This window comes from Canis lupus, chromosome 3 (genome assembly GCF_011100685.1).
Source record: "Canis lupus familiaris isolate Mischka breed German Shepherd chromosome 3, alternate assembly UU_Cfam_GSD_1.0, whole genome shotgun sequence".
NCBI classification, from domain to species: domain Eukaryota; kingdom Metazoa; phylum Chordata; class Mammalia; order Carnivora; family Canidae; genus Canis; species Canis lupus.
The window spans coordinates 74023195-74049629 of NC_049224.1; the positions used below are offsets into that span (position 1 = coordinate 74023195).

Here is a 26435-nt window from a genome sequence, read left to right on the forward strand (position 1 = left end):
AGTTTCACTTGGCATCCTGTGTTTTTATTTGCTAAATCTGACAACCCCAGCAGGAGTCTCCATTTGTATTCTGGCCAGGAGCCTGTGAACATCTGGATGAGTCGAGGGGAGACATAAAATGGACAGAGCCTGGCCCCTGAATCCCTAAGGCAAGAAAGCCTTCTGATGACCAGGCAATCCCATCTTGGACTGTTACAGAACTGAGGATAACTCCTACTGGTTTTGACCCATACATTTTTAGGACTTGTTTATTATAGCACCCGGTAACTATCGTTACTAATCCAAGAAAACATTCTGCATTCCTTACCATGAATACTACAAAAATCTCCAGGCTGGGGGAAAGGAAGCAAAGCTTGCAGGAGCAGTGTGCAGACAGAGGGGAATGCATCCCTCCAGGGACCCAACCCCCTTCCTAGCAACATCAGTCCTTTGGGGCTCTTTTCCAGGAACCTGGAACTCTCCCAGATGAGACCTGTAACAGACCCCACCAGAGTGGAATCGCTCTACCAGCATGATAACTTCAAGGCACCATGCATGCCTGTCATGTTTTTAATAATAACAACACACACACACACATATAAAACATAAGGATGCATGTAAAAATAAGATGTCATCGACATTATTCATTGCATATACATATATGTATAAAAAGGTAGCTAACATTTGTTGAGAATTTATGTACTAAGCAAGCTGCAACTGGCTTCACATGGATTACCTCATTGAATTCTTTTAATATTCCTACGAGACAGGTTTTATTATTATTCCCATTTCCTGGATAAGGAGATTGAAGTGAGAGGGGTCCAAAATCATGCAGCTACTGAGGAATATTTGATCACATAATGTCTGACTCAAAACCCAGCTTTTGGAGGAACAATTTACGCTTCCGTGGAAAACTGCATTTTTTAGAGCATACGTTACCGATTATCTGAGTCTATGGGAGCAATTTCACAACTCTTTAGATTGTAGCTAGCTGATAGCAGTGCAAAATAATTCTTGTCCACAGACATGTGAATAGATTCCGGAGGCAGAGGGGCAACCTCACCTCCTGTGGAAAAACGAGGTTTATGCCCATTTGCACATGCACTGCAAAATTGCACTACTCCATACAAATGTGCGCATTGGCTTTTTCCCTTGAACCACTTGTAACATCTGCTTGGTTCCTTCATTTAATGAAGGGGCTAAACAAATTCTTTAATTCATGTGCATTTTGTATCTGTATATGAGGTATGATTTTGTTTTTAAAAAAATTACCCTTTAACAGTTTAACTGGAAGACTGTCACTGATGACTCCAGGATAACACGAGGAAATAAACACAGATAGTAACTCAGTAATCTGGAGGGAGGGGGATTTCCATCCTGTTTGGTTCTTAGTTGCCTGTTGCATGGCAGATGCCATTTTTCCCTGCCTAGGTGGGCATCAAGAATGTTTCAACCCTTTAAAGTCCAAACTTAGAGGATGTGGCCGAGAGAGAGTAAAAAATCACTTCTCTGTTCTAAAGCTCACTTCCAATTTCCTCTTCTCACCGGAGGGCTTGCTTCCCTCCAGCGATGTCACCAAGATGACCCAGAGCCTCTCCCAGAAGGCTCAGAGGGTGCTGGCCTGTGGTTTCTACTGGAAAAATACCCCAGAGTATAGTCAGCCTGACATTCACACAGAAGAGCTGTATATACAGGAATAATAGTTTTAAACTGCTTACAAGAGTGACTATATAAGTACCATGTGAGTATTTGCTAAATAACCCTCCCTCCCACATAGATACTTGAAAAAAAAAATCTCCAAACTCTGCTGATTTCTGTTATTTCTGTTCTGCTTCTTGAGATCCCAATGGGGGAATGTGAATGGTCAGGGCTGTTAGGAAATTCCCAGGTTTCTGTTTAGGAACAGTCTCAAAAAGAACTTTAACTCCCAGTAAGATGATCCTGCTCTTTGTGCAGGCAATTTAACAAACAGGTGAATAAATCATTACCTAGTCCATAAAACCCCAAAACTTTGCAGTCTGGAAGAAACCTCGATGCTTTGTTTTCACTGGGTGGAAGTGGTGACCTGGCCTGGGGGTAAGGATCACTCTTATTTTGCTGGCCCTCTTCGGGGCTGGGGCGGGGTCATAGCACAGGACAGAGAGGAAATAATATGGAGCATGTGGGAGTCATCAGGCTTTATAATATTTGTGACCCTAGCACAATACTCATGAGGTCCTAAAAATGAGATATTTTAATGGCAGATTTTCTTGTTTCTTTTGTGTGTAAGAAAACACATTGGTGAACATGGTATTTCAAGTGACCATACCTTGCTTTCACTTTCATTGGATAGAATTTCCAGGGCTTCCAGGTGTGACAAACCTTGATACTCATCAAACAGCATCCCATAGTGTGCAGTCCTCTCAGCCGTGAGCTGCTGGGCCAGTCTCTGTTTCTCTTTCTCTTTGGCTTCCCTTAACATCTGCAGAAATACACACAATGTTTGTGCACTAGATCGTGCTCGTAATGAGCGCTTACTCATTTCCTGTGTAAGACGTAGGAGGAGATGAGGGCTGGCTTTGTATTTGTGAAGAGTAGGTTTTAGTCGCTTGGGAATTTCTAACAAAATGACTCTTTCATTGACTCTACCGACAATTTTTACATAATATTCCACTTCAAATTTTACATGTTCATTATGTATGCAACAAAACAAAGCAAAAATTCTCTGCCTGGGAACAGGATTGGAAAGAAGCAACACAGAAGCTGAGCGAACAATGCTTTCCGCCAAAGTGTTTTCCATGTGTGTGATTTTCTTATCTTCTAAAATACCCAAATTTTCCATAATGAGCAAATTGATGTGCACCGGGAAAGTCTCATCTATTGTGACAGGGTTCATTGCAACTTCTGCACCCAGGACGACCTCAGAGCAGCCACATGCTGGTCTGCTTTGATCTGAGTTAACATTATTTTGAAAATTTTATGTGCGTGGTTATTAACCATCTTTGATGAAAAAAATTAATAAAATATAAACTCATCATGCATTCCTCATCAGGTACTGAGTATAAACAAGAATAGGAGCTTATCAGTTCTTGAGAAGGATGACTGTGAACGGCATCCCTCTCCATGCTGATCAAAATTTTTCTCCAGTTTTCTTTTTTGTTGATGACATAAAGAGAACAAAATGAACACGAGTCCCTCAGTCAATCCCAATTTCCTGCCTTTGCTTTCTGTGATTCTAAGCATCTTTTATTTGGTTCCTCATTAAGTTTACTGGGCATTGTGTTTATAGGGTTCTTTAGTATCTAAGGAGAACGCCATAAACACAGTGGCCGCCACAAGTTCACAAGGGAAAGATCAATGGGAGAACAGACTGTGGTTTTTACTGTGGGTCAATAAAACAATCAAGCTCCTTCTCCTTTTGGGTTCCTGAGGCTGGTAGCCAAAAACTCCCTGGGCTGCAGAAAGAATTCTCCCCTCTGTCGGTCTTTAAGACTAAATACGCACAAGCTCTGAATTTTAAAGTTTTCAAAACAACCTCGTCAAATTACCACTGGGGTTTTTTAACACTTAGCAATAAAACCCCACTGTTCCCACTGATCTTTCTGGCTCCGCGATGGTGGTAAAAACGAGACAACTGGACACTGAAATCGCTTCCTTTCCCTATGACAACTCCCATCTCTAAACCTGGGCTTTGGGACTGAGGGGAAGGGATGAAGCGAAGGGGGAAGAAAGGTCGCTCTGCAGTGATTCTGATGCCCTTGAAAAAGCTGCAGGGAAATTAAGGTTGCCTGGAGAAGAACCGTCTTTCCAGGGGAGATGGGCTGAGCACAGGAGCGGCTCTGGCGTGGGAGTCTTCCCGCCTCTGGGCAGCTCTGCAGACTTGCACCTGTGGGCCCCTCCGGGGGGGGCGGGGACCCTGTGCCACGGGGACAGGACAAGGGGCCAGTTCCGGGAGCTGGTGTAGGAACACCTCGGGTGCCCCTGGTTATGTCGTGTGGATGCGGAAAATCCCAGCAGAGCTCCCGAAGTCAGGGGTGACAGCTTCGTCCCGCCAGGGCTCGGGCTGATGACCCAGGAGGCGCTCTTGCTGCCTCCGTATGTCACACCCCGCGTTCCCTCCATTGGGCAGTCTGGGGGGACCTTCCAGAATCTCCCCGGAATTTGCATTCGCCACGGCTTCCTCCTGCTCAGGTAATAGCCCTGGCCCCGAGGATGCGGGGGGATGCCCGGGGTCTGGATGCTCCACCAGCACCAGGGCGCGCTCCCTGATCCAGTCCCAGGGCAGCGGGGACACTGCGGGGAGCCGTCCTGGCAGATGGGGACCCCTCTGTCAGCGCCTTCAGCTCACGGACTGTCCCAGGGCTCTGCTGGGCCTTCCTGAGGACACGGGCACCTTGGGCGCTTCCATCTCATCTCCTGCCCTCTGCCCCTCTCTGGGGCCAGGCTAGCATCTTGATCTGAGGGACCCCCCGACCTTCTTACCCCCCACCTCCATTTCCTTTCTTTGCATTTCCCCTAATGAAATCCTCACGCGTTAAGGCCACCTTGGCCTCTACTTCTGGGAGAGCCTGGGCTGGGACACCCTCTCTCCACCTGGTCTCCTTGCCCTGGGCCCTTCCCACACCCAGTCTGTCCTCAACACAGTAACTAGAATGATCCTGTTACAGTCAGAGCTCATCACTCCTCTTTCGGAAATGCTGTAACGTGTTCCCCATTTCATTAACAGCAAAACCCAAAGTCCCTACAAATGCCCTCCAGGATCTGCCATGACCTGTTCTCCATTACCACTCTAGCCTCATCTGTAACAGCTCTCCTCCCGGCTCACTCCTCTCCCACCATGTAGCGTCCTTGTTCCTTGTCCACACTAGACAGTCTTGCCTCAGGGCCTTTGCACAAGCTGTTCTCATGGCATGGAATGTGCATCACTCAGATTTCAACATGGTCAAGCCCCTGATCTCCTTCAATTATTTGCTCAAATGTTATCTCCATGACATCCTCTCACAATCCAATTTAATACTTAACCTGCCTCCTCACTCCCACATTCCTGCTCTAGTTTTTCTTTTTTTTTCCACAGCACTCAATCATGTTTTAAAATACTAGATAATGTTGATGGTCTGTTTGTCTCTCCTAGCTGTAATGAAAACTCCTTAAGGACAGGGATTTTAATCTATTTTGGCTCCTGATGTATCTCAAGTGCTTGGAACAGTGCCTGGCACGGAGTGGACATTCGAAATGCATCTGTGGAATGAATGAATGAATAAATGAATGAAAACTTACTGTTTGGAAGGAGAATGGAGTCAGTAGTATTGTGGTGATCCAGTTTCAGCAAGGCAGGGGAATTAGAGATGCCATGCTCAAGTGTGCCCCAGAATGTATATCATACTCGTTGCACTTTTCCAATGTGTGATGGGAATAAACACTGCAGATGGCTAGTGTGGATTCTCAGGTGACGTATTTACATGAGTGTTGCTACTTAGTTTTTAGCAATAGCCTGATAAAAATTGTGAAAGTGGCCCCAAACCTACAGTTATCTGGGAAGCTGACCACATCCAATTCTCCATTTTACAGGTGTATAGATTGAAACCAAAGAAGAGTACAGTTAGCCAGTCTCTGGACTAGGTCACATTTTTCCCATACAGCTTCTCAACTAGAATCAAATTTATACATATTCACATATACTTATTTATGTATACATATGAATGCTTATATGTTCATACATGTGATATATAATATATCGTATATATGTATATATAAATTTTATGTAAATATAAAGTCTGTGACAAAAAATATTCCTACAAGCTCACCAAATACCCTCTTCCTCCTAGACACATGGCTAAACTATATTTCTCAGCCCGCCTGAGTTGAATTAGGTAGATCATGTGATAAGTTTTGGCCAAAGGAATGAGGGTAAAGTCCTCCATTGTCCCATCTAGCCCTCTCCATCCTACCTTCCCCTCTTTGTGAGAGTAGAAGTAAAAAATTTTAGGATGGAGGAGCCACAGGATAGGAGTTCAGAAAAAAGGCTGCCTAGAGAGTCCCTGAATAGGAACACTCACATCGTAGGAGCAAAAGATAGACCTTTTTTTGGTCTCAGTCACACTGATCCTCGGGGGTTAGTTTTTTTGTTTTGCTTTTGGTTTTTTGCAACATCTACTATTAATGACCTGATTCATATAAATCTGTTTTCTTTTTAAGGATCAGTAGGGTAGTGGTTTAGATGATCCCGCCAAGTTCTGACCTGAGCTATAATATCAGAGTGGTTATGTGAGTGTTTTTCCGGAAGAGACAAGAGGAAACAGTTTAAGACCAAACCCTTTCAGGAACTGCCACTAACATGATGTCAGTGATAGCTCCTTAGTGGCTTCTTGGGACTGAGCCGTGAGAAGATGTGTTTGTCCGGCCTGTAAAATTTACAAAATCCAGGGCCATATCAGCTGCTCTTGATTTTAGGAAGGCAAGGACTGAGGTGTATCTGACCGCTAGGGAGGAAGGGGATGGGTGGTGTGCTTGTACTCTGGAATATGAACAGGGCATGTGCCGTCTATAAAAGTAAGTTCAGTATTAGGGTTTTATACTTAAAAAATAAGAGAAATACTATTTTTAATTTACTTGACTACTATAAGTAAGGAAAACACAGATTAAATCCTTTTCTATTTTTTTAAGTAAGCCCTACATTTGATGTAGGGCTTCAACTCATGACCCCAAGATCAAGAATCGCATGCTCTACTGACTGAGCCAGCCAGGCGCCCCATAGATTCAATTCCTCATATCATATTTCTCAAGGAGGGCTGGAAAACTTTAAAGCTGGACTTGTGAGAACCTCATCCTTGTACATAGTAAGAGGACTATGAATTAAAATTCCAATGAGATACCATTTCCAACTATTATATTGACGTGTAATGACAATAACAATAACAAGCACTCCTGAGTGTTTGCTAAGAGTCAGGTACTATGTGAACTTATTTAATCCTTACCTCAAAGCTATCAGTAGGTATTGATGTTATAACCACTGTATAGATGAACAAACCAGGACACAGAAGGGTTAAGTAACCAGCACAAGGTCATGTAACTAGAAAGTGGTAGAGTGGGAATACACACAATAGTGTTTTATATATATGTGTGTGTGTGTGTGTGTGTGTGTGTATTTAAGATTTAATTTATTTATTCATGATAGACACAGAGAGAGAGTCCGAAACATAGGCAGAGGAAGAAGCAGGTCCCCCACAAGAAGCCCAATGCAGGACTTGATCTCAGGACCTGGGGATCATGACCTGAGCCAAAGGCAGATGCTCAACCATTTAGCCACCCAGGTGTTCCTACAATAGTGTTATAAACTGAAGGCTTGTGTCTCCCCCGAAGTCTTATGTTGAGATCTAACCGCCATGATGGTATTTGGAGGTGGGGTCTTTGGGAGGGGATTAGGTCGAGAGTGAAGCCCTCATGAATGGGATTAGTGTCCTGATAAAAGAAACCCCCGCAGAGCTCCTTGCCCCTTCTACCATGTGAGGACATAGCAAGAAGACAGCTGTCTATGAACCAGAATGGGCCACCACCAGACACGGAATCGGCCAGTACCTTGATTTTGGGTTTCCCAGCCTCCAGAACTGTGAGAAATCAGTGTTTGTTGCTTGTAAGACACCCAGTCTATAGTACTCTGTTAAAGCAGCCTGGGTGGACTGAGACAAATGGCAAAAACGTAATAATCTTCAAGAAATCATTAAATAAATAAAGCAAGGTACAAAAGAGTGTGGTTAGTATGCTACCGTTTGTCTGAAAAGGTAGATATGTGTGTATCTGTACCTCTATTGCATGAACACACGTACGCATGCCCGTATCTATAGTTTTATGATAATTTCAACAGAATCCATAAGAAGCTCTTAACAGTGTTTATCTCCCATGAGAAACCAAGTGGCTGGGGAAAGAGGTGTATTAGAAACTCAATTTTCATTCTCTACTATCCTATGTTATTTGAATTTAAGTCATGTGCTTTAAAATACCTATTTAAAAAGATGAATAAAATATATTTATTTTACAGACTGAAAGAAAACGTTGCAAAAGTATATAATCCCACCTGTGATAAGGAAACGGTTCTCTCCATGAGTGTCTTGGTCCGCTTAAAGCCTGGGTCACTCTCCGCAAGGACATTCATGGTTTTCTTACCGATAAATTCCAAAGCGTCAAGACCGCCCGTTAAGACACTTTTACCCTGCAGATGAGATAATTGCAGGAGATTAGTTTTTGCCTTTTGCTATTCCACAGCAGTCAGCAACTCCTAAATGGCACCGTCTTCAAATATTAAAATCAATATAAAGTCACAATTTTTTCTTATCAGGGATTTAATATTCGCTTAATCCTATTTTCTTTTACTTGGAAAAGCATAAATCATATAATTTCTAGGATATATGATATTATTTAAAAAGGATGCTTAGGAAAAGCCAAAGCAAATTTGGGATTAATTTTGCTGGCTCTGTGTGTATGAGTAGATATGTATCTAAGACAAAAAATTAATAGGTGATCCCATTACTGTTTTTGTTTGAAAAAATGTTAACCCAAGTAACAGAATTATTTGGAGCAGTCTATTAAAATGTCAGATACTCTTGCCAATTACTGAATTTAATCTAGGGCCTCGGAGTGTAAGACCCTTAGGCTGTTTCAGATGGCTCTTGCATACTTTCAGAAAATAGTAATAACCGCCCATAATTAGTATATTCATGAAATAAGACAGGTTGATTTCCATATACCACTGGCTTTGGAAACTGTTCTATCATACAGTTATCCTGTTGCAAATCCTCTTGTCAGTCATTGTTTTTCTTAAAAAAGAAAGATTAAAACAACCAAGGTTTACTCACATAAACTGTTCATATAAATAGAACTGCTTACATTTCTTTGCAACTTCTGTCCAGATACTCCCACTGGACAACTACAATTATAGTATGTGTACATCTGTGTTTTTTCCACCTTACATGAATTGATATACATTATTATATCATTGCCTATATATATTTCTAATCTTCTTAATTAATGCTTCATTAGCAATATTAGACTTCACTGAATATGCTTTAGTAGTCATTTCCATCTCAGACACTTAGCCTTTGTTTTCAGATTTGGGAGCCAATCAATTAGTCACACTATAAAACAGATTTTAACACACACATATTGTAGAAGGACTATGGGATACATCAGCAATTTATATTTTTGCCTAATTTGGTTTATTTTAACATCCTATGAGGGAGTACGCTGGTAAAGCATAAAATGGGAGAAGGAAGGACATAGGGACTTTGATTAAGGGACTTTGGTGGGAGCGTCTGGAGCTTTGGAAAAGGAAGTATCGGAAGGTAGAAGGAAACACAGAAAGGAAATGAGGTACTAAAGACAAACTCAGAGGGCCCTGCCTTGTTGCTCAGGGAGACGATGAATGCATGTCTCACAACCAGGGATAAGGAAGGTGCTCCTCCCCATCCCTGACCATATCCACCCCACACTGTAGACATGTACTCCTGAAACATATTTGCTGCTTTTCATTCACCCTACTTAGTCTAGAGGACCTCAAGTTTCAAGAAGAGCAGGTATTTTCTAATTGTGGGTAAGATACCCTCACATGTGTGTCCACATCCTTCTCTTCTTCCTGCATTGCACTGTACTTGCCTGTTGAGTTGTCTCTGTCTTCCAGAATGTTATGCCGTCTTATTTGTCAACATATGCCCAGCATCTAGCATAGCTCCTGGTACACAGTGACAGCTGACCACTTTTCTTTTTAAATGAATGAATGAATAAGTTGGACATCAACTATATTTCTAGAAAAACTAGTTGGTTGGTCTTACACAGCAGAAAATAAACCTTTTCTTCTTGGCACTGAAGACCAGCTAGTTGTGTCATCTCAGTTGGAGTGACTCCCCCTTTCTGCATTATTCATCAGTGTGCTGTTTTTTTTTAAAGATTTATTCATTCATTCATTCATTCATTCATTCATGAGAGATACAGAGAGAGAGGTAGAGACATAGGCAGAGGGAGAAGCAGACTCCATGCTGGGAGCCAGATGCAGGACTTGATCCCAGGACCCCAGGATCACACCCTGAGCTGAAGGCAGATGCTCAACCGCTGAGCCACCCAGGCATCTCTGTTCATCAGTGTTATGTTGCTTCTTCAGGACGCAGGCAAGGGTCTGGGGTGGGGGATAAATTCAGGCTTACCTAAGGTAGGGGGAGAGTAGGAATTGGGAGGTAGGGGTGGGGTAAGAATGTTGGTCTTAGTTATCTGGAAACACTTCAGAAACATCTCAGGATGTTGTTCCCAATTCCCTACCAGCATTTTTAAAAAAAATTTGAATGGCTTTATCATTTTCAAATTGTTAAGAGACACAGACCACCTAGGAAAAACAGCTGTCTCAGCTCTAAGAAAGAGGCCTCCCTACTCCCCGAGCCGGGGGCTGTCCTTGCAGCTGTTGGAAAGGACACCGTCACATCAGACAGAAAACATTCCTTCTAAGCAGCTCTTTGCTTTGAAACATAAAATATTTTTTTTTGCCCTTATTCTTTTAGTGCCAAGGTTACGCCCACTCTGTAGGAGAAAGCAAAACAAAACCCTAATCCAAAGTTATGAGCAAGGCCATCTTCTCTCTGATGTTTCTAGGTCACTGGTAAATACAGATATCAAAAGGAGGCGCTGGGAGACGCAGGGCAAACAGAGAAGCAGCTAACAACTCACTGTGTTTTGAACCACGTTGGTGATGGTTGACAGCACACCCCGAGACCCGGAGGCAGAAGCGGGTGGGCTTTCTGCAGGGCTCTGATCTGCGGCCACATCTGCTGGTAAGGAGAAAAAAATCCTCATAGAGCTCATCCTGCTGGTCTGAAATCAGAAATCTCCCATTTGTGCACATAACACACTACAGCCCAAGCCCAACATGCCCCCAAATAAATGCACCACTCACTCCGAGGGCCTCCACTTCCAGCATCAGATTGGGCCCCTTCGGAAGAGCTGGAGTTTCCGCTATGAATCCGCAGGGTGGCCCCTGCTTTTTCCTTGACTGCTGTCAATCCGTGACCTGTCAGGAAACAAAAATATGGTTCACGAATACTCTAGAAATCTGCAGTCTGCCAATTCAATAGCTCATGTTCCAGAGCTGTTGCAGGCTGTAGGTGTACACCCCGGTTGTAAGAGTGTGGCGGTGAACAGCGTGGCCTTCTCCTCTTTCCTAAACTCCTCAAAACCCGGGCACGCATCATCCATTCTTGGATTCCTTGCAGGCCCAGCCTGTCACAGACACTCAGTTAATGTTTGTTGAATTGAAATCAGAGGCTCAATACGCTCTCTCAAACTGTTGGGTGCTCTTTTGGTGCAGAGGGTGCAAGGTCTGGAGCTGACAGGTCAAAATTAAAAGGCAGATCAATGAGAAGACCCGGAAGGGCACCCACTGGCTCTGACAGTCATCGGAAGCAGTCACAGTGGGGACACGAGCTCTAACTGGTCAGCCAGGATGAGGGACACTGGCTTTACCCCATCTGAGCAGGGCCAGTATACCCATATTCTCCACAGCCCAGCACAGTGGGTGTTTGATAACTATTTGGTAAACACAGAGCTGCCCTCCTCATCCCAGCACCCCCTGCCACTCACACAAGCAACCCCTGGCCTGACAGATAAATACTCTTGTCTGCATTTTATTCTGGAGCAATTCTTTTTTTCTCCTTAGAGTCCCCCATGATGAGCTGTAGCTTTTCTCAAGTTCCCAAACAGAACAGCAAAATTAATAGTCTACTGACAGTGCTAGGTGGCTGTGTGAGTTCTTGAAGGAGAAATAGCCCGGCATGCCATTGTCCCCTTAGCCTGCAGGGAGAAAGGAAAAGATTTCCTCGGGAACCCAGGCAACATCAGGTTGTTAAAACCCAAGACGGCAGCAATATTAATACATGGGGTGGGGGGAACCCCAAATCATGGCAGGGTTTGAGAGCCAAAGAGAACCACCTACTCTTAGAAAGCACTGCTAAAATGACCAATTATTCATCTCCTAAATAAGAGAAATGGATGAATCCCAAACCTAAATAGTAGTATTTTACCAGTTGTAACTTTATTTATCAGAGTGATCTTAATATAATCAGGGCACTGATATTTACCAAACAGAGGGCTAATTATATCCAGTGGAAATCACCTGTCATTACACACAATCTAGGAAAGAGGGAAATTTAAGAAACAGTATTTACAATGTTTACAACATTAATTTCATAGAGACGTAGGTCTATATTCATGTGTAGCTCATTAGATACAGTTCAAATTATTACTGAGTTACTTGGAAAAAACATGCCCTGTAACTGCTAAAACTGAGCCTTGAATTCATGTGCCCTACCTTCCAATAAATTCCAAGCATTTCAATGGAAACTTCCTGGAGTTTCAGTAACACACTGAAGTTATAGGATATCATCGCACTTATTTACACACCGAGTCCATACTCCTTGCCATATTTTAAAAACACATATATTTTTTAATTAAAACATTTTTTTGACATTTTTTGTTACATTTATTTTCCAAAAGGAAATAATGTATGTCCAAGCCACAACCCTGATTCTCATTGAGATTTCTGTGGGCTAAAATAAGGGAATAAATGAGTTTGAGAAGGCTGGGAGGTGTCTGCTACACTTTCTTTGTGAAAGCCATGCAGGAAAGATGATTCCACATCCTTCCTTGAGAACAGGCAGGGTTTAGCGAAGTTCACTGCCGTCATCATCTCCTCCTTCATCTTCTATATCCTTCTCATGTGAGGGCCACGTCTGATTCATTAACGAGGGAAAACCAGCTTCTCACCATCTCAGAACACAAATGATCAGAGTATGTCTGCATTCACTGCCTCTAGAAGTTACTTTGTTTTTGGAGGGAAATACTACCTCTGTGTTCATATAAATGGGATGTGCCTGTTTATTACACATGATACTATGTTGAAACTCCAGACACACAGACACGCACACACACTCACGGTTTTAGTGAGGCGTAACTGAGATTTAAACATTTTTGAAAAAAAGATAAATAAAAATAAAAAAATTTGTACATGTTTAAGTTTGCTCCACTTGGATCTTCTGATGAACAATTCTCTTTTCTGAATTCTTTTGCTAGTTAAAGTACATCTTCACTGCATTCTGCTAGAAAGAGAAAGCTAAAACCTTCACAGAGAAGGTTTAGAGGATACCACACCCTACTTTGAAGAATAACTTCTAAAACTTTACTAAGTGTGACATCTAGTGCCCAGAACAAGGAAGTAATAATATGGAGTCTGTTGCCTTTTGATTGTGATTCATGCTCAGAGATATTGATCAGATTTTACCAATAATAGGAAAAAAACCCAACCAACAAATACAAATAATGCTATAGTGTAGTATAGCATGGATTCTTCACATGTTATCCTGAACTCTTCCTCAAAGAAATGAAACTCCTCCAAATTCTATGGAGGAGTTTCAATATAGAATATCCTCTCTGCCTTGACTTACTGCAGCAAAAATTGGTGAATATTGCAAAGAAGATAAGGATGTTGTGCAAATGCTGTGATACTGTATCATTTTAAAGCAAACGTTCAATGACTGGCTGGCGTTTCTCACCTATACTCTAGTGGAAAGCATCCTAAACTTTGGAGTCAGGAGACTCGTGGAGGAATTTGGTTTCCATCACATACTAGGTGTGTGGTCTTCGGGAGTTACTTAACCTCTCTGAGTATCTACTGTTGTGTCTTCCCTGAAAGGAGGATGATAACATCTATTTCCCAGGGTTCTACAAGGTCGGGAAGGAGAAATACGTGAAATCCTTGGTCCTGGCCAACAGTTACTGATCACTTACTCTGTCCCAGGCACTGAACTAAGTATTTTTAGTATAGTGAATTATCTCATTTAGCCTTCTCCATATGAGGAAAGGGATATTATTATACTCATTTTACAACGGAGAAAACTGAGATCTGGTGACATGAAATCATTTGCCCAAGGTCCCAAAGCCAATAAGGGGCGGAGGCAGGATTTGAACCCAGTTCCAACTCTAGAACTTACATACTTAATCACTATATTATATTGAGAAAGTTTTATATGTCATTTACAGTTTATTAAATATCATTTTAGTCCCATTTCTTTTTTTTAAGATTTTATTTATTTATTCATGAGAGTCACAGAGAGAGGGGCAGAGACACAGGCATAGGGAGAAGCAGGCTCCCTGCAGGGAGCCCGATGTGGGACTCGATCCCAGGATCCCAGGATCATGCCCCGAGCCAAAGGCAGATGCTCAACCACTGAGCCATCCAGGCGTCCCTTAGTCCCATTTCTATAACTGCTTGGAAATCATATCCTTGATCAGGAGCTTTCTTATTTTGAAAACACTGGCTTAGGTTTAAATTACTTGACTTACCTAACTTTGACCAGACAGCAAGGTGAAGGTCACCTCTGGAATGGAACCTTTCTCTAATCCTGCCCCTTTCAGCCAGGTCTTGGGTTGACCTACAACCCTGGGTTGGTGATATTTTTAGAACCATCCTCTGCTGTACAGGCACAGATCCTAAGACATAATCACTTTCCTGATATATCTTATACATCCAGCTTATTTTTTTTTCTTAAAAGGCACTGTGCTATCACCAAGCCATTATCTTGTGAATTCCACCAAGATCAAAACAAATAAAAAAAAAAGTGTTGGGGTTGAGAGGGTCTCTCTGGCAAAGTGGTAACTTATGGAAGCAATAGCAGTTCCCTGCACCACCCTGGATGACCGACTAGCTCTAGGGGTACTTTCTAGTGGTTCCCTATAGTAAAGCACCTGTAAATAGGGCATCAACTAACTCATTCAGAGGGCTCCCTCCATGCTTTAATTTTTAATGTGATGTTTCTTTTTTTTTCCATTTCTTTTCCTTTAAAAATGGATACGTAAAAAATAAACTTTTTAAAAATCTCATAATCTCATTTTCCTGATATATCTGTTTGATTTTGATTTAAAAATTTTTTATTTATTTTTAAAGATTTTATCCATTTGTTTAGAGAGAGACAGAGAGAGTAGAAGCAGGGGGAAGGGCAGAAGAAGACAGAGAGAGCCCCAAACAGACTACAGGCTGAATATGGAGACTGAGGCAGGGCTTGATCCCATGACCCTGAGCCGAAATCAAGAGTCCGACGCTTAAAAGACTGAGCCACCTGGCACCCTTCTGGTTGGTTTTTAAAACAAAAAATGTACATATTATCAAATTCAAAGAGTTTAAAAACACAGACTACAGAGAGTGGACCAGTCTCTCTCTCCCTCAACCACTTCTGACTTACTAACATAATAGGCAATAGAGTCCATGAACTTATAAGGGCCTATGGGAGCTGAGCTGAGATCAAGAGTCAGACCCTCAACCTACTGAGCCACCCAGGCACACCCTATGGAAATACTTAAGCCCTGAAAAAAAAATATTGCTTCTAAAAGACAAAAAAAAAAAAAAAAAAAAAAAAAAGGAAAATTTGCCAATTGGAAATAGAAACTATTCAATATTTACTTCAATGTATTCAAAATGTGATATAAGGTCAACTGGATCAACTGTAGTTAAATGAATCCAACTCTTACATAGTTATATGTAAATTATGTATTTAATGAGGCATGTGGCTATATTTCATTGCATTTGCTGTGATATGAGGGACTTCAAATAGAAATGTGCTTGGCGCTCTTAAAAGACTGTGACTCTGCCTTCCTCCTCACCACCCCACCCCCCATTTCCCTCTAAAGATAACAGCTGTTTGTTTCTTGTTATTTCTTTCATAAAAAATCTTAAAAAGTATACCTACTTCGAAGTGTTCTGGACTTGGCTTCTCCCACTTCAAAATATACAGCAGAGGTCTCAGCACATGCAAGTGCTCCTCTGCATCAATGCAAGACATCTTTGAGGAGTCATCCTGACCCCCAACCCCCTCAGCTCCCTAGGGCTGAGGCAGGCAGAGGCCTCAGACACAACTGCATTATAGTTCAGCTTCTCCTATGGCCCAGTTCTGCTTCCCAATTCACTTTCCTACAAGGCTTCCTCCTGACAGCACTTCACACAGAAACTCCCACAGCCTAATTTCTGCTTGTGTCTCTCCTGGGCATCTGATCTAGAACACTGATCTATCTGCTTCCTTCTTTTTAATGGTTGCACAGATTATTCTTCCAAATGGCCATGTCACATTTTAACATTCTCTGTGGGTGCATACTTGGGGTGTTTCAAGTTTTTCACATCTGCTGGGTGAACGCCCTCACTTCCTTTAGGTCTGCTCAAATATCACTTCCTTGAGGACTATCCTTCACCATCATTTTAAAACCTTAACTCCATTTTATGTTTTTCGTGGACTTGCCAGTTTCTAGCCATCTTTGTTGTTTTACTGTTCACTCTAATGCATTGTTTATTGTCTGTCTCCTCCCACTTGTATGTAAGGCCTACAAGGGTGAGGATCTTTGTGTCATTTGTCACTGCTTATCTCAAGTGCCTACAATAGCATCTGGCACAGTAAGTATTTGCTGGGTGAATTCAACATTGAACATCTTTATATATATTAAAGAATTTTTGCAACAGATCAACAGAACTGTTGGGTTAGAAGTTATGTGCATATCAAATTTTAAGGACAGTGCTAACTGCTTTTCTGAAAGTTGCATCAATTTACACTCTGGGTGAGTTTTTGAGAAATACGATAGTTTGGAAATACCTGCTTCATCTCAGACTCCTATCAAGGAATTGAAGATAGTATAAAAAGTTGTGAGGAGTCATTGTTTAGAAAAACACACTGATGATGTTGCTTCACTCAGCTAAAGCAAACGTCAGTGCAGCAAAAAGAGGAGGCATTCAAACTTTCTTCTGGAAAAATCTTCTCTCTCCATAATGAGGGTTGGTGTCCACTCTGTAATCAGATAGTCACTTTTTTTTAGGTTCAAAATTGATGGGGTGCCTGGGTGGCTCAGCGGTTGAGCATCAGCCTTTGGCTCAGGGCATAATTCCGGAGTCCTGGGATCGAGTCCCATATTGGGCTCCCTGCAGGGAGCCTGCTTCTCCCTCTGCCTGTGTCTCTGCCTCTGTTTCATTGTGTCTCTCATGAATAAATAAATAAAATTTTAAAAAATTTGACAAGAGTCTCTGAACTGAGAGCGTATGCCTGGCCATCAGAGATTCATTAACTAAAAAAAAAAAAAAAAAAAAAAAAGAGAGAGAGAGATTCACTAACTCCTGGGTCTTATTCATAGATTATAAATGATCGTGAACAAATTCCATGCACCAACCTATAATCCTGTAATCTTTTGTATTGACAATTCTTGAGAATTTTCACATCATCAGTGATGTCACCTTCAAAAATGAATCCATAAAAAAAAAAATGAATCCATGTGATATCGATAGTGATTTGTCCCTTTAAGAGTTCTCATTGTAGTATGATTTTGACAAGTTTGCCATTCTCTGGAATAAAATGCTGTCATTATTTCTGACAGTGCTGGTAGAAGGGTTTCATTAAAATGTGCAGAAGGGGAAAACTGTGTAACTTGGAAGAGGGTGGGAAACAGGAAGACTGGTAATTTTGAAAAGATAAATATAGACATCAGATACACCTCTCCCCTCTCAGGTAGTCCTATATAGGGTGTTTAGACTTATAAAACTGTCAAAACTAGAATTAAAAACAACAAACAAACTGGGATGCCTGGGTGGCTCAGCAGTTGAGCGTCTGCCTTCAGGCCCAGGGTGTGATCCTGGAGTCCCGGGATCGAGTCCCACCATCAGGTTCCCTGATGGAGCCTGCTTCTCCCTCTGCTTGTGTCTGCCCCACCCCCCCTCTGTCTCTCATGAATAAATAAAATCTTTACAAAAGAAATTTAAAAATTAAAAAAAAACTAAACATTCAGGACATTTGTGGTATCTAGAAAGAACTTGCTCTATTCTTCTATAGAAGAATCTTTACCTTGGTATATTCATGTATGTTTCAGCATTGTCGACTTTCACGTTGATTGTCAGGTTATCTATCCCTTAGCTTAGCAATATAGTCTAGGAATAAGTCAGGTCTCTAAGATGCTGGCAGGAAATCACATCTGGTTCTCACAGTATCATTTTGAAATGATTGTGAAAATAATAATTTTTTTTACGCTTTCTGCCTGGATCTAAAATAATAACCATTTTAATTTCATTTTATGAACTTGTCTAAAGGCAGGGGTGGCAGGTGATCAAGTTTTCTTAGAATGTGATGACAGTGTAGCTGCAGATGAAGCTAATGCAAGAGTTACAGTATCTCCAAAAATAGTTGTTGGCTGAGAACTCTTTGATTTTATATAAGCATTGGGGAGGTCACTTTTTCTTGTTTTTCCCTTAACCTTTGGGTCAAAGTAGTGAGGCAAAAGACAAAATATAAAAGGAGTAGCAAGAAGTCAATCAGCTTCTTGTATTTTCCCACTTAGTATGGGGTTATAAATATCTTTCTCCTCCTATATATAGCCATAGACTATGGAATCATCACATTACGGAAATTGGAAGGAATCTTAGAATTTCTCAAGTTCCCCCACCCACACTTTTCCAAATAAGGAATCTGAGTCTGAGAGAGGTTAGGTGCATGGTGTTGCTAGTTAGTGACCAACCTCTGTGATCACAGGTTAGTAGCAGTGAGGACCGGGGCTCAGGTCTTTGTGACTCCTTGGGTCCAGTGCCCTTTCCAAGAGAGAACCACTCTCCAAATGTTTCAATTCCAAGTACTCTCTTGCTAACTATGCACAGTTCAAACTACTGTGACTGCAGTTTTTCAACAAGTGTAAGAAGTATTGGTTTCTGTTTCTAGTGTTCAATGACAGCTCTGTGTTTTGTTACCGACTATGTGTTTTGCACTCCTGTCTGCAACTGGATTTACCCTGGGGGTGACAAGAGGTTTCCAAGTGGGAATCAATTGCAATGGAATATGCAGTTATTTTCTTTCTTTACTTTCCACAGGCAATTTATAAACTTTCAAGAGCTCATCTATCGCTGTGAGTGCTCTGTTTTCCAATATGTTTCTTTGCCCTGTGATAATAACCTATTAGCACTGCAAAGTCTTAGGCAGATATTATGGTTGTACATAAAAGTGTGTCTGGCTTGCTTCTCTCAATCCCTAGGCAGCAGCTTGATGTAGATGACAATCCAGGATGGCACCCATAGCTTTTTAAGCCCTATTCCGACCCTCTGTTTCAGACCGTGAGCCTAGCTATGGCACCCCTCCATTTGTGGGATGCTAGTGATCCCTATTATGTTTTGGGAGTCAAATTCCCAGCCATTACGATTGCCCATTTCCAGCCTCGGAACCCATAACTTCAGCCTTTCCCGATGCTACATGTTGTAGTTCTCTCTCATGTCCACAGAGAAATACTTACCCAGTGTTAAAGTACATATTACTATTAATTTAGTTACTGTTACCATGGATAGGCATGATACCATGTCTTTACCAGAAATCTCCAAAATATGCCTTCAGAGCAACTTAGGGATGGTATTCAGGATTATTGCTTTGGCATTCATTGGGGTTGTGACAACCAGGAACAGGTTTCAGCTCTGCTTTTCTATTTTTCTTTTTTAAAAAAATATTTTATTTACTTATTCATGAGAGACACAGAGAGAGGCAGAGACATAAGCAGAGGTAGAAGCAGGTTCCCCGCAGGGAGTGTGATGTGGGACTCGATCCCAGGACCCCGGGATCACAACGACCCGAGCCAAAGGCAGACACTCAACCACTGAGCCACCCAGGTGCCCCCTGGCTCTGCTTTTCTAAAGATAGCTCCAATTTGTCTAATAGGATTCTTAGAATAGGCATCAGCATTTCAAAATGTCTTTGAGCCCCTTTATGTGACCTTTGTACCTTGTGGATGCAAACAAGATTTAAATGCATCTAAACACCCCAGCATGTAGCTAGAGCCATAAAAAATAATAGGTTTCCGGACTTAGTCATATAACTGAGGAAGACTTCGAACAGAAAACAGAAGTGTGCTAGGTAGTTTCAAGAGAGTGACCTACAGTTTCTGGGTCATTCCCCTCCCTCTTTGAGCATGGGCAAAACTGTGGAAAAGATGAGATTTCACTCCCGGGATTAGGTGACGTTATATGGCAAAGGTGAAGGGACTTTTCAGTTAAGTAAGGTCCTTAATCCGTTGAATTTGAGTTCATCAAAGGAGATCATCCTAGGTGGGGCTGATTTATCAAACAATCTTTCAAAGGGCTGAGGCTCTTCCTGAAGGGAGAGATTGGAAACCTGGGTGACATTACCCTGTTGGCTTTGAATAAGGCAGCTTGTAGGAGCTGAGAGTGACCCCTGGCCAATAACCAGCAAGAAAATGGGGGTGTCAACCCTACAACCTCAAGGAATTGAATTTCGCCAACAACTTGGATAACTTCAAAAGATAACCCTGGATATCACACGAGGACACAGCCAGCTGACTGATTTCAGCCCGGCAAGGTCACTCAGCAAACAGCCCAGCTACCCCCTCCCTGAGCTCCTGACCCACAGAAACTGAGATAATCAACGCATATCATTTTAAGCCTCTTAATTTGTGGCAATTAATACTGTGTACAGCAGTAGCAATGAATATAAGAGGTTATATTGAACTTCATTCTGATAGTTTATGGGGTGATGTGCAAATGTCATATAGTCTCAGAAAAACTGTATCTGCACCAACCACAGAAGGGAAAGTGGCAACAGTGAGCGGCACAAGGATCCTGCTGGTCCACGACAATTCTCTCTCTCTAGGCTTTTCCAGATCAATTACTGCACAAAGCCAGAAGAGAATCACCAGAGATTTTAAGCGGCTGCAACATTAACAAGGTCCAAGCATTTCTCATCTTCATGGTGCCTTAGACACAGGGAAACTTCAAGAGTAACAGCAAATACAAGCCCAGGCTACAGGTTAAATACACTGACTTCAGATCAGATTAAAAGATGAAATGTCCCACCAGTATGAGGTGGGACCTGCCACAGGAATCACAGCCTGCTTTTTAAGCACTAAAGCAAGCATCATCTACTGGTTGCACTTGAACCAGGTAACAAAACCCAGAGGCCCTGGAACGCAGTCCACTGGACCACAGCTGCACTCAGCTCTATTTGTGCAAAGGTCAGATTACAACAGGACACCTAAGAAGATAATGGACGGTAAATTTAACAGGCAAGCTGTCCATCGGTGGGTGGAAAACTCTGTAAGGATCCAGTGAAGCTCAAAGTCAAAGGAGTAGACATAGCTGCTGACTGGCAAGACACAACAGCAAACACACCAGCTGGCAGCAGAACAGGTACAGGTAGGGGCACCTGTACGCGTAGCAAAAACACCCGAACTGCTACCCACGGGGCAGCTGGTTTCAGAGTCTACTGTGGAAGGAGCTTATATTTAAAATTTTAATGAGAAAGTAAATCCTTCCTATAATAGAAACTTTCAAAGCACCGAATTCATTATAAGGGCAGGGCAGCTCTGGACATGATTTGTACTGCTAGAAGCCCCCAGAATACTTGATGTTTTATGACCTAAACCATGAGGAGAGCTGTATAATTTGGTAACCATATTATTTACTGTTCTATGGCTTATCAAGTGTCAAAAACTTTTGGAACCCCGCAGTTTTAGCTTTGGGGTCAGAAAGCATGTCACTTTTATATGCCGTCCTGGGGCAAGATCCATGTGAGAGCCATTAAAAGCTCAAATGTTTTCCTTAGGAAGCAAGATGCCTCCAGGCACCTGTCTTCAGTCTCCTGAAGAGACTCTATCCTGATCAGAAAACAAAACAGGCCCCTCTACTTTAACTTGGCTGGTTTTTCCATCTGCGTATGTAGTATCCACAGCACACCTGGCCCCTTCAATAAGCAACAGAAAGAATCTGCTCTCCAGGGTCTCCTCAAAGACCAACATTTATCTGACCACCATCTCCTTCTTGCCAGAGTTCCCTGATATTCCAGTCATGAGGTAGAGGAATGTAGTCTACCTATTCTTGTAGGCAGTCTAAGTTCTATCAGATTAGACATCTGGCCCTTAAACTGGAACCACAGTCCATTGGAGTGGGGCAAAGGACCTTTGGCTTCCTATCCCTTCCGCTTTTAGGACTAACAGCCATGGGCTACACCGTGAGAACACCTGACTCAGATGACCTGACAGCTATGTTACCCGGGGCTTCCCCTGTCCTGCTCCTTGCTCTCCACCTTCAAGATGAAATGCCTTTGCTAAATTAGCTTAGACATGTTGATGTTACACCTTCAGTTCTTAAAAAGAATGCACATGAGAAATCGTCACACGATGAATATTTTGACAAACCCATACCGATGAAGACATTGTCCAATATATTTTCTCTTTGTATATACAGAGACAATACAAGAAATGACTCCAAAAATTTAACACCAGGAAAAGCAATTTATCTAGATAAACTAAGTTTTGGGCTATCATTCCATGAAAAATTGATTATCTACTGGCAGCCAAGAAGCTCAGAGTCAAGGTCAATGCTCAATTATAGTAACTCTATCGGCCTTGGGATATATATGCTATATCCTTCATACCTGCATATGTTATTGAAATACCTCAAATCCTTTCAAGAAGTGGGTTAGTTGTATATTTTTAAACATTCAGGGGGGGAGGATAAATACAAAACTTTAAGGATAGAAGAGCCCAAATCTTATATTTTAAGATGCAATATAATATAGTGGTTAAATCTATATTACTTGGTTCAAATCTCAGCCCAGCTACTTTTTTTTTTAATATTTTATTTATTCATGAGACAGAGAGAGAGGGAGAGAGGCAGAGACACAGGAGAGGGAAAAGCAGGCTCCATGCAGGGAGCCTGACGTGGGACTGGATCCCTGGTCTCCAGGATCTGGCCCCAAGCTGAAGGCGGCGCTAAACCGCTAAGCTACCGGGGCTGCCCAGCCCAGCTACTTCTGACTTTGGACAAAGTCTTACCCTCTCTGTGATTCACCTTCTTTACCTCTAAAATGGACAAAACAAAAATACCTCTTTCTAGGGATATTTTGAGGAACAAATGTATCAATATATGTGAAGCACTTGGAATGGCAAGCACTAAAAATGATTGCTCTTCTTATCTCACAGGCTAATGGTAAGCTCTATCAGTACATGGTATGATCAAAATGTCAAATGCTATTATTAGGCTTTTGAACTTCATCCACTCAAATGCAACATATAATTCTTACCGACTGTAGCAGATGCTGATGAGAGCAGAGATTTGCCCCAGGAGCCCCAGCCTGCCCATCCCCCTCCAGGTGAAGGTGAATCCACAGTCTGTAGGAAAACAGATTAGCAGAAGGTTAGCAATTCAGTACATGCAGGAATGAAAAAACACTCATTGGTTCGAAACAAAAAGGTTTTTAAAGAAGTTACCAGTAACCATATCTCCCTGGCTTAAAGTTTATAAGGGCCATAAAAGAATACACCAACCCACGTTTCAATGTGTACTTTGGAACAAAATTGTTTAGTAGTGGTGTTGGCTTCAACTGGCTCAGCTTGAAGTGAGAGGAAGGGAGTTTGATGTTAAAAAGACCCATATGTCCCCTTGTCTGGAAGAGAGGGACCAGGCTCCAGGGGGAAACCATTTAATACATTAGGGCACAAAGTGATTTGAAGAAGTTCAAAACTCTGGCAACTCTGACACAACTAAACAAATATTCTCTTCCAGGTAGAGGTAACTTTCAGATCTCTGAGGTGATAGGAGGGAGCTCTGGGATGTCAGGTAAAGAAGTGTCTAGAAAAGCACCAATGAGCTGGGGGATGGGGAGAGCAAAACAGGTACACTTTTGAGGTAGACATTTTTTTTTAAGGTTTATTTACTTCTTTGAGAGGGGTTGGGGAGGGAGCAGAGGGATAGTTTTAAACAGACTCCACGCTGAGTGTGGAGCCTGACACTGGGCTTCATCTCATGACCCTGAGATCATGACCTGAGCCGAAATCAAGAGTCAGATGCTCAACCGACTGAGCCACCCAGGTGCCCTGAGGCAGACACCGTTCAAGGTGTCCACTCCACTCACAATGACCCCTGTAACTGTCTCTCTCACTGTCCCTGGGCTCCGTGGATTCAAATTCTTCTGCCTAAGTATTTGGATGGAGATTGAGAGACCAGTTCAGCTTAAGCTGGTTGCCTGACTAGAAGATGAAAACTCAGGCAATGTAGGGTGACCATATTCAATCCAACATGCCAACTAAGGATGAAGAGAAATCAGAGTGAGTAGAATGAAAGGTGTACGCTCAGAGAAGCTGCTAAATCCCTGACAGCTTCTCAGCCCCTGCTTCCTGTCCTTCTTAAGGCCCTACTGCCTTCCTATCTTTGGGTTCCATAAGATTGCTGCAGAGTCTGTTTCTTTTTTAAATATTTTGTTCCCTGATGTATCTCCAGAGCCTAGACAAGGACATGGCACATAATGAGTGCTTAGTACATTTATTTGTTGAATAAATGATTGAAATTCATCCATTTTCTTAAGTATATAATAGTTTCTGTTACTTGCAACTGCTGAGCCCTGACTCAGTTAGTGGAACTATAGCTTTCCCTTATTATCTAGGAATATAGTCTAGAAAATGAGGCAACCCGATGTTTCTAGCAGCAATGTCCACAATAGCCAAACTGTGGAAGGAGCCTCGGTGTCCATCAAAAGATGAAAGGATAAAGAAGATGTGGTCTATGTATACAATGGAATATTCCTCAGCCATTAGAAATGACAAATACCCACCATTTGCTTCGACATGGATGGAACTGGAGGGTATTATGCTGAGTGAAATAAGTCAATCGGAGAAGGACAAACATATGGTCTCATTCATTTGGGGAATATAAAAAATAGTGAAAGGGAATAAAGGGGAAAGGAGAAAAAATGAGTGGGAAATATCAGAAAGGGAGACAGAACATGAAAGACTCTTAACTCTGGGAAGCTAACTAGGGGTGGTGGAAGGGGAGGTGGGCGGGGTTTGGGGGTGACTAGGTGACAGGCACTGAGGTGGGCACTTGACGGGATGAGCACTGGGTGTTATTCTATATGTTGGCAGATTGAATACCAATAAAAAAAATTATAAAAATAAAAAAAGAAAGAAAATGAGGCAAGATTACATTAGGAGTAATACATTAGGTACTGGAAAATCACAGCTCTTTCCTCCAAAAACAGAAAGAAGTTCAGTGAAATATTCCTACAGAGTTTGTAGCTTCTATAACTTTTGACCCAAGGTTGTCTATCAGTCAGACCCCCCCCTACTCCCTGCTGCCTTCTGCCTTTGCAGATGAGGGTGGTCATGTCAAAGAGTTTGGGCCAATGAGAAATAAATGAGAAGGCTTTTGCTTTCATGATAAACTATACACTTATGGCCAGTACCAACTCTTCCCACCATCCTTTTTTTCTGCCCTGAATGTGAATATGATGCTTGAAAATGAAGCAGCCATTTTTGTGGCCATGAGGGAAAGGCCAAGGAAGCATAGAGTCACTGGTCCTGCTACTGTTGAGCTACTAAAGCAATGTTTGAGTAGTTGACTGTCTTCATTCTTTCTGTTAAGTGAGAAAAAATAAGTTGCTATTTGGTAAGCTAGTCTATGTTGGATTCTAGTTATTTGTGCCCAAATTCTTAACTGATTCACCTATTAAATATCAAACACCAACCATCAGTGTAGAATACTGTCAAGAGAAAAGGTTATGGAATTAAATCACCTGGGCTTGACTCCAGGCTCTGTCATTTGGGGTAAGTTATTTAAGTCTTTCAAGCCATCATTTACTCATTACAAAATGAGACAAATGGTAGTATAAGAACCATAAATTTAAGAACCAATAACTTCACACAATTATTGTGAATTTAAAAAAAAATAATTCATATAAAGCTTTGAGCATAGTGTCTGGCACATAATAAATACTTCACCAATGTTAACTAGTACTAATAATAATTATTAATATTAATAATAAAACTTTTTTTAACACTAAGAAGCAAAAAGCTTTGAAAGTTGGCTGACATTTATTTCTATCTGGAAACAATGAGGAGCTTGTTAACATGAATGGAAATACTCATGATTCATGACTGTCTGCTTTCATTTTTGGTGTCTACGTTGATTTACTTCACTTCTGCAATGGAAGCCAGTGGCAATTTTATACCATCATGAAGACAGATGTAAGTTGGTGATTAATATCATTCTTTCACAGGACAAATCACTACCTATGTGACTAGGGAAAGTTAATACACTTAGGGGTGACAGCTTCTGACTCAAATTTATAATACTTAATATGCTCTGACAGCTGGTAATTGACTAGCAAATGAAAATAAATGTTAAATGAGTCTAGAACTTTTCTGCAGTATAAATGACTACTTCAATTGCTTTATTAATAAAACTCCTTTGACATTGAGCTGTGACCTCGTGATCAGCTGCAAAGAATATTTGCTATCAATGGCAAATACTCAAATGACTAAATGTGTACATTTAATATAAAAACCATCTAAACTGTTCAACATGAATTCTCATCTTGAGTAGTCTCCACTTTATTTTTTTAAAAGGTTTTATTTATTTTTTAGAGGGAGAGAGAAAGTGTACA

At 41.7% G+C, this 26435-nt stretch overlaps 1 protein-coding gene across 4 annotated transcripts in view; it reads right to left on the reverse strand.

Annotated features, from left to right (window-relative positions):
* Positions 1–26435, reverse strand: part of FAM114A1 (family with sequence similarity 114 member A1) — a 70186-nt gene that overhangs the window by 25505 nt on the left and 18246 nt on the right. For 2 of the 4 annotated variants that reach the window (XM_038533479.1, XM_038533480.1), the window contains exons 3-7: positions 23079–23166; positions 10889–11002; positions 10663–10763; positions 8030–8164; positions 2288–2440 (exon numbers count right to left, since the gene is read on the reverse strand). In XM_038533479.1, coding sequence (XP_038389407.1) covers positions 2288–2440; positions 8030–8164; positions 10663–10763; positions 10889–11002; positions 23079–23166 — 591 coding nt within the window. Of the gene's footprint in view, positions 1–2287; positions 2441–8029; positions 8165–10662; positions 10764–10888; positions 11003–23078; positions 23167–26435 lie in introns of those variants that run through there. The other 2 variants (XM_038533481.1, XM_038533482.1) reach the window with 2 other exon arrangements.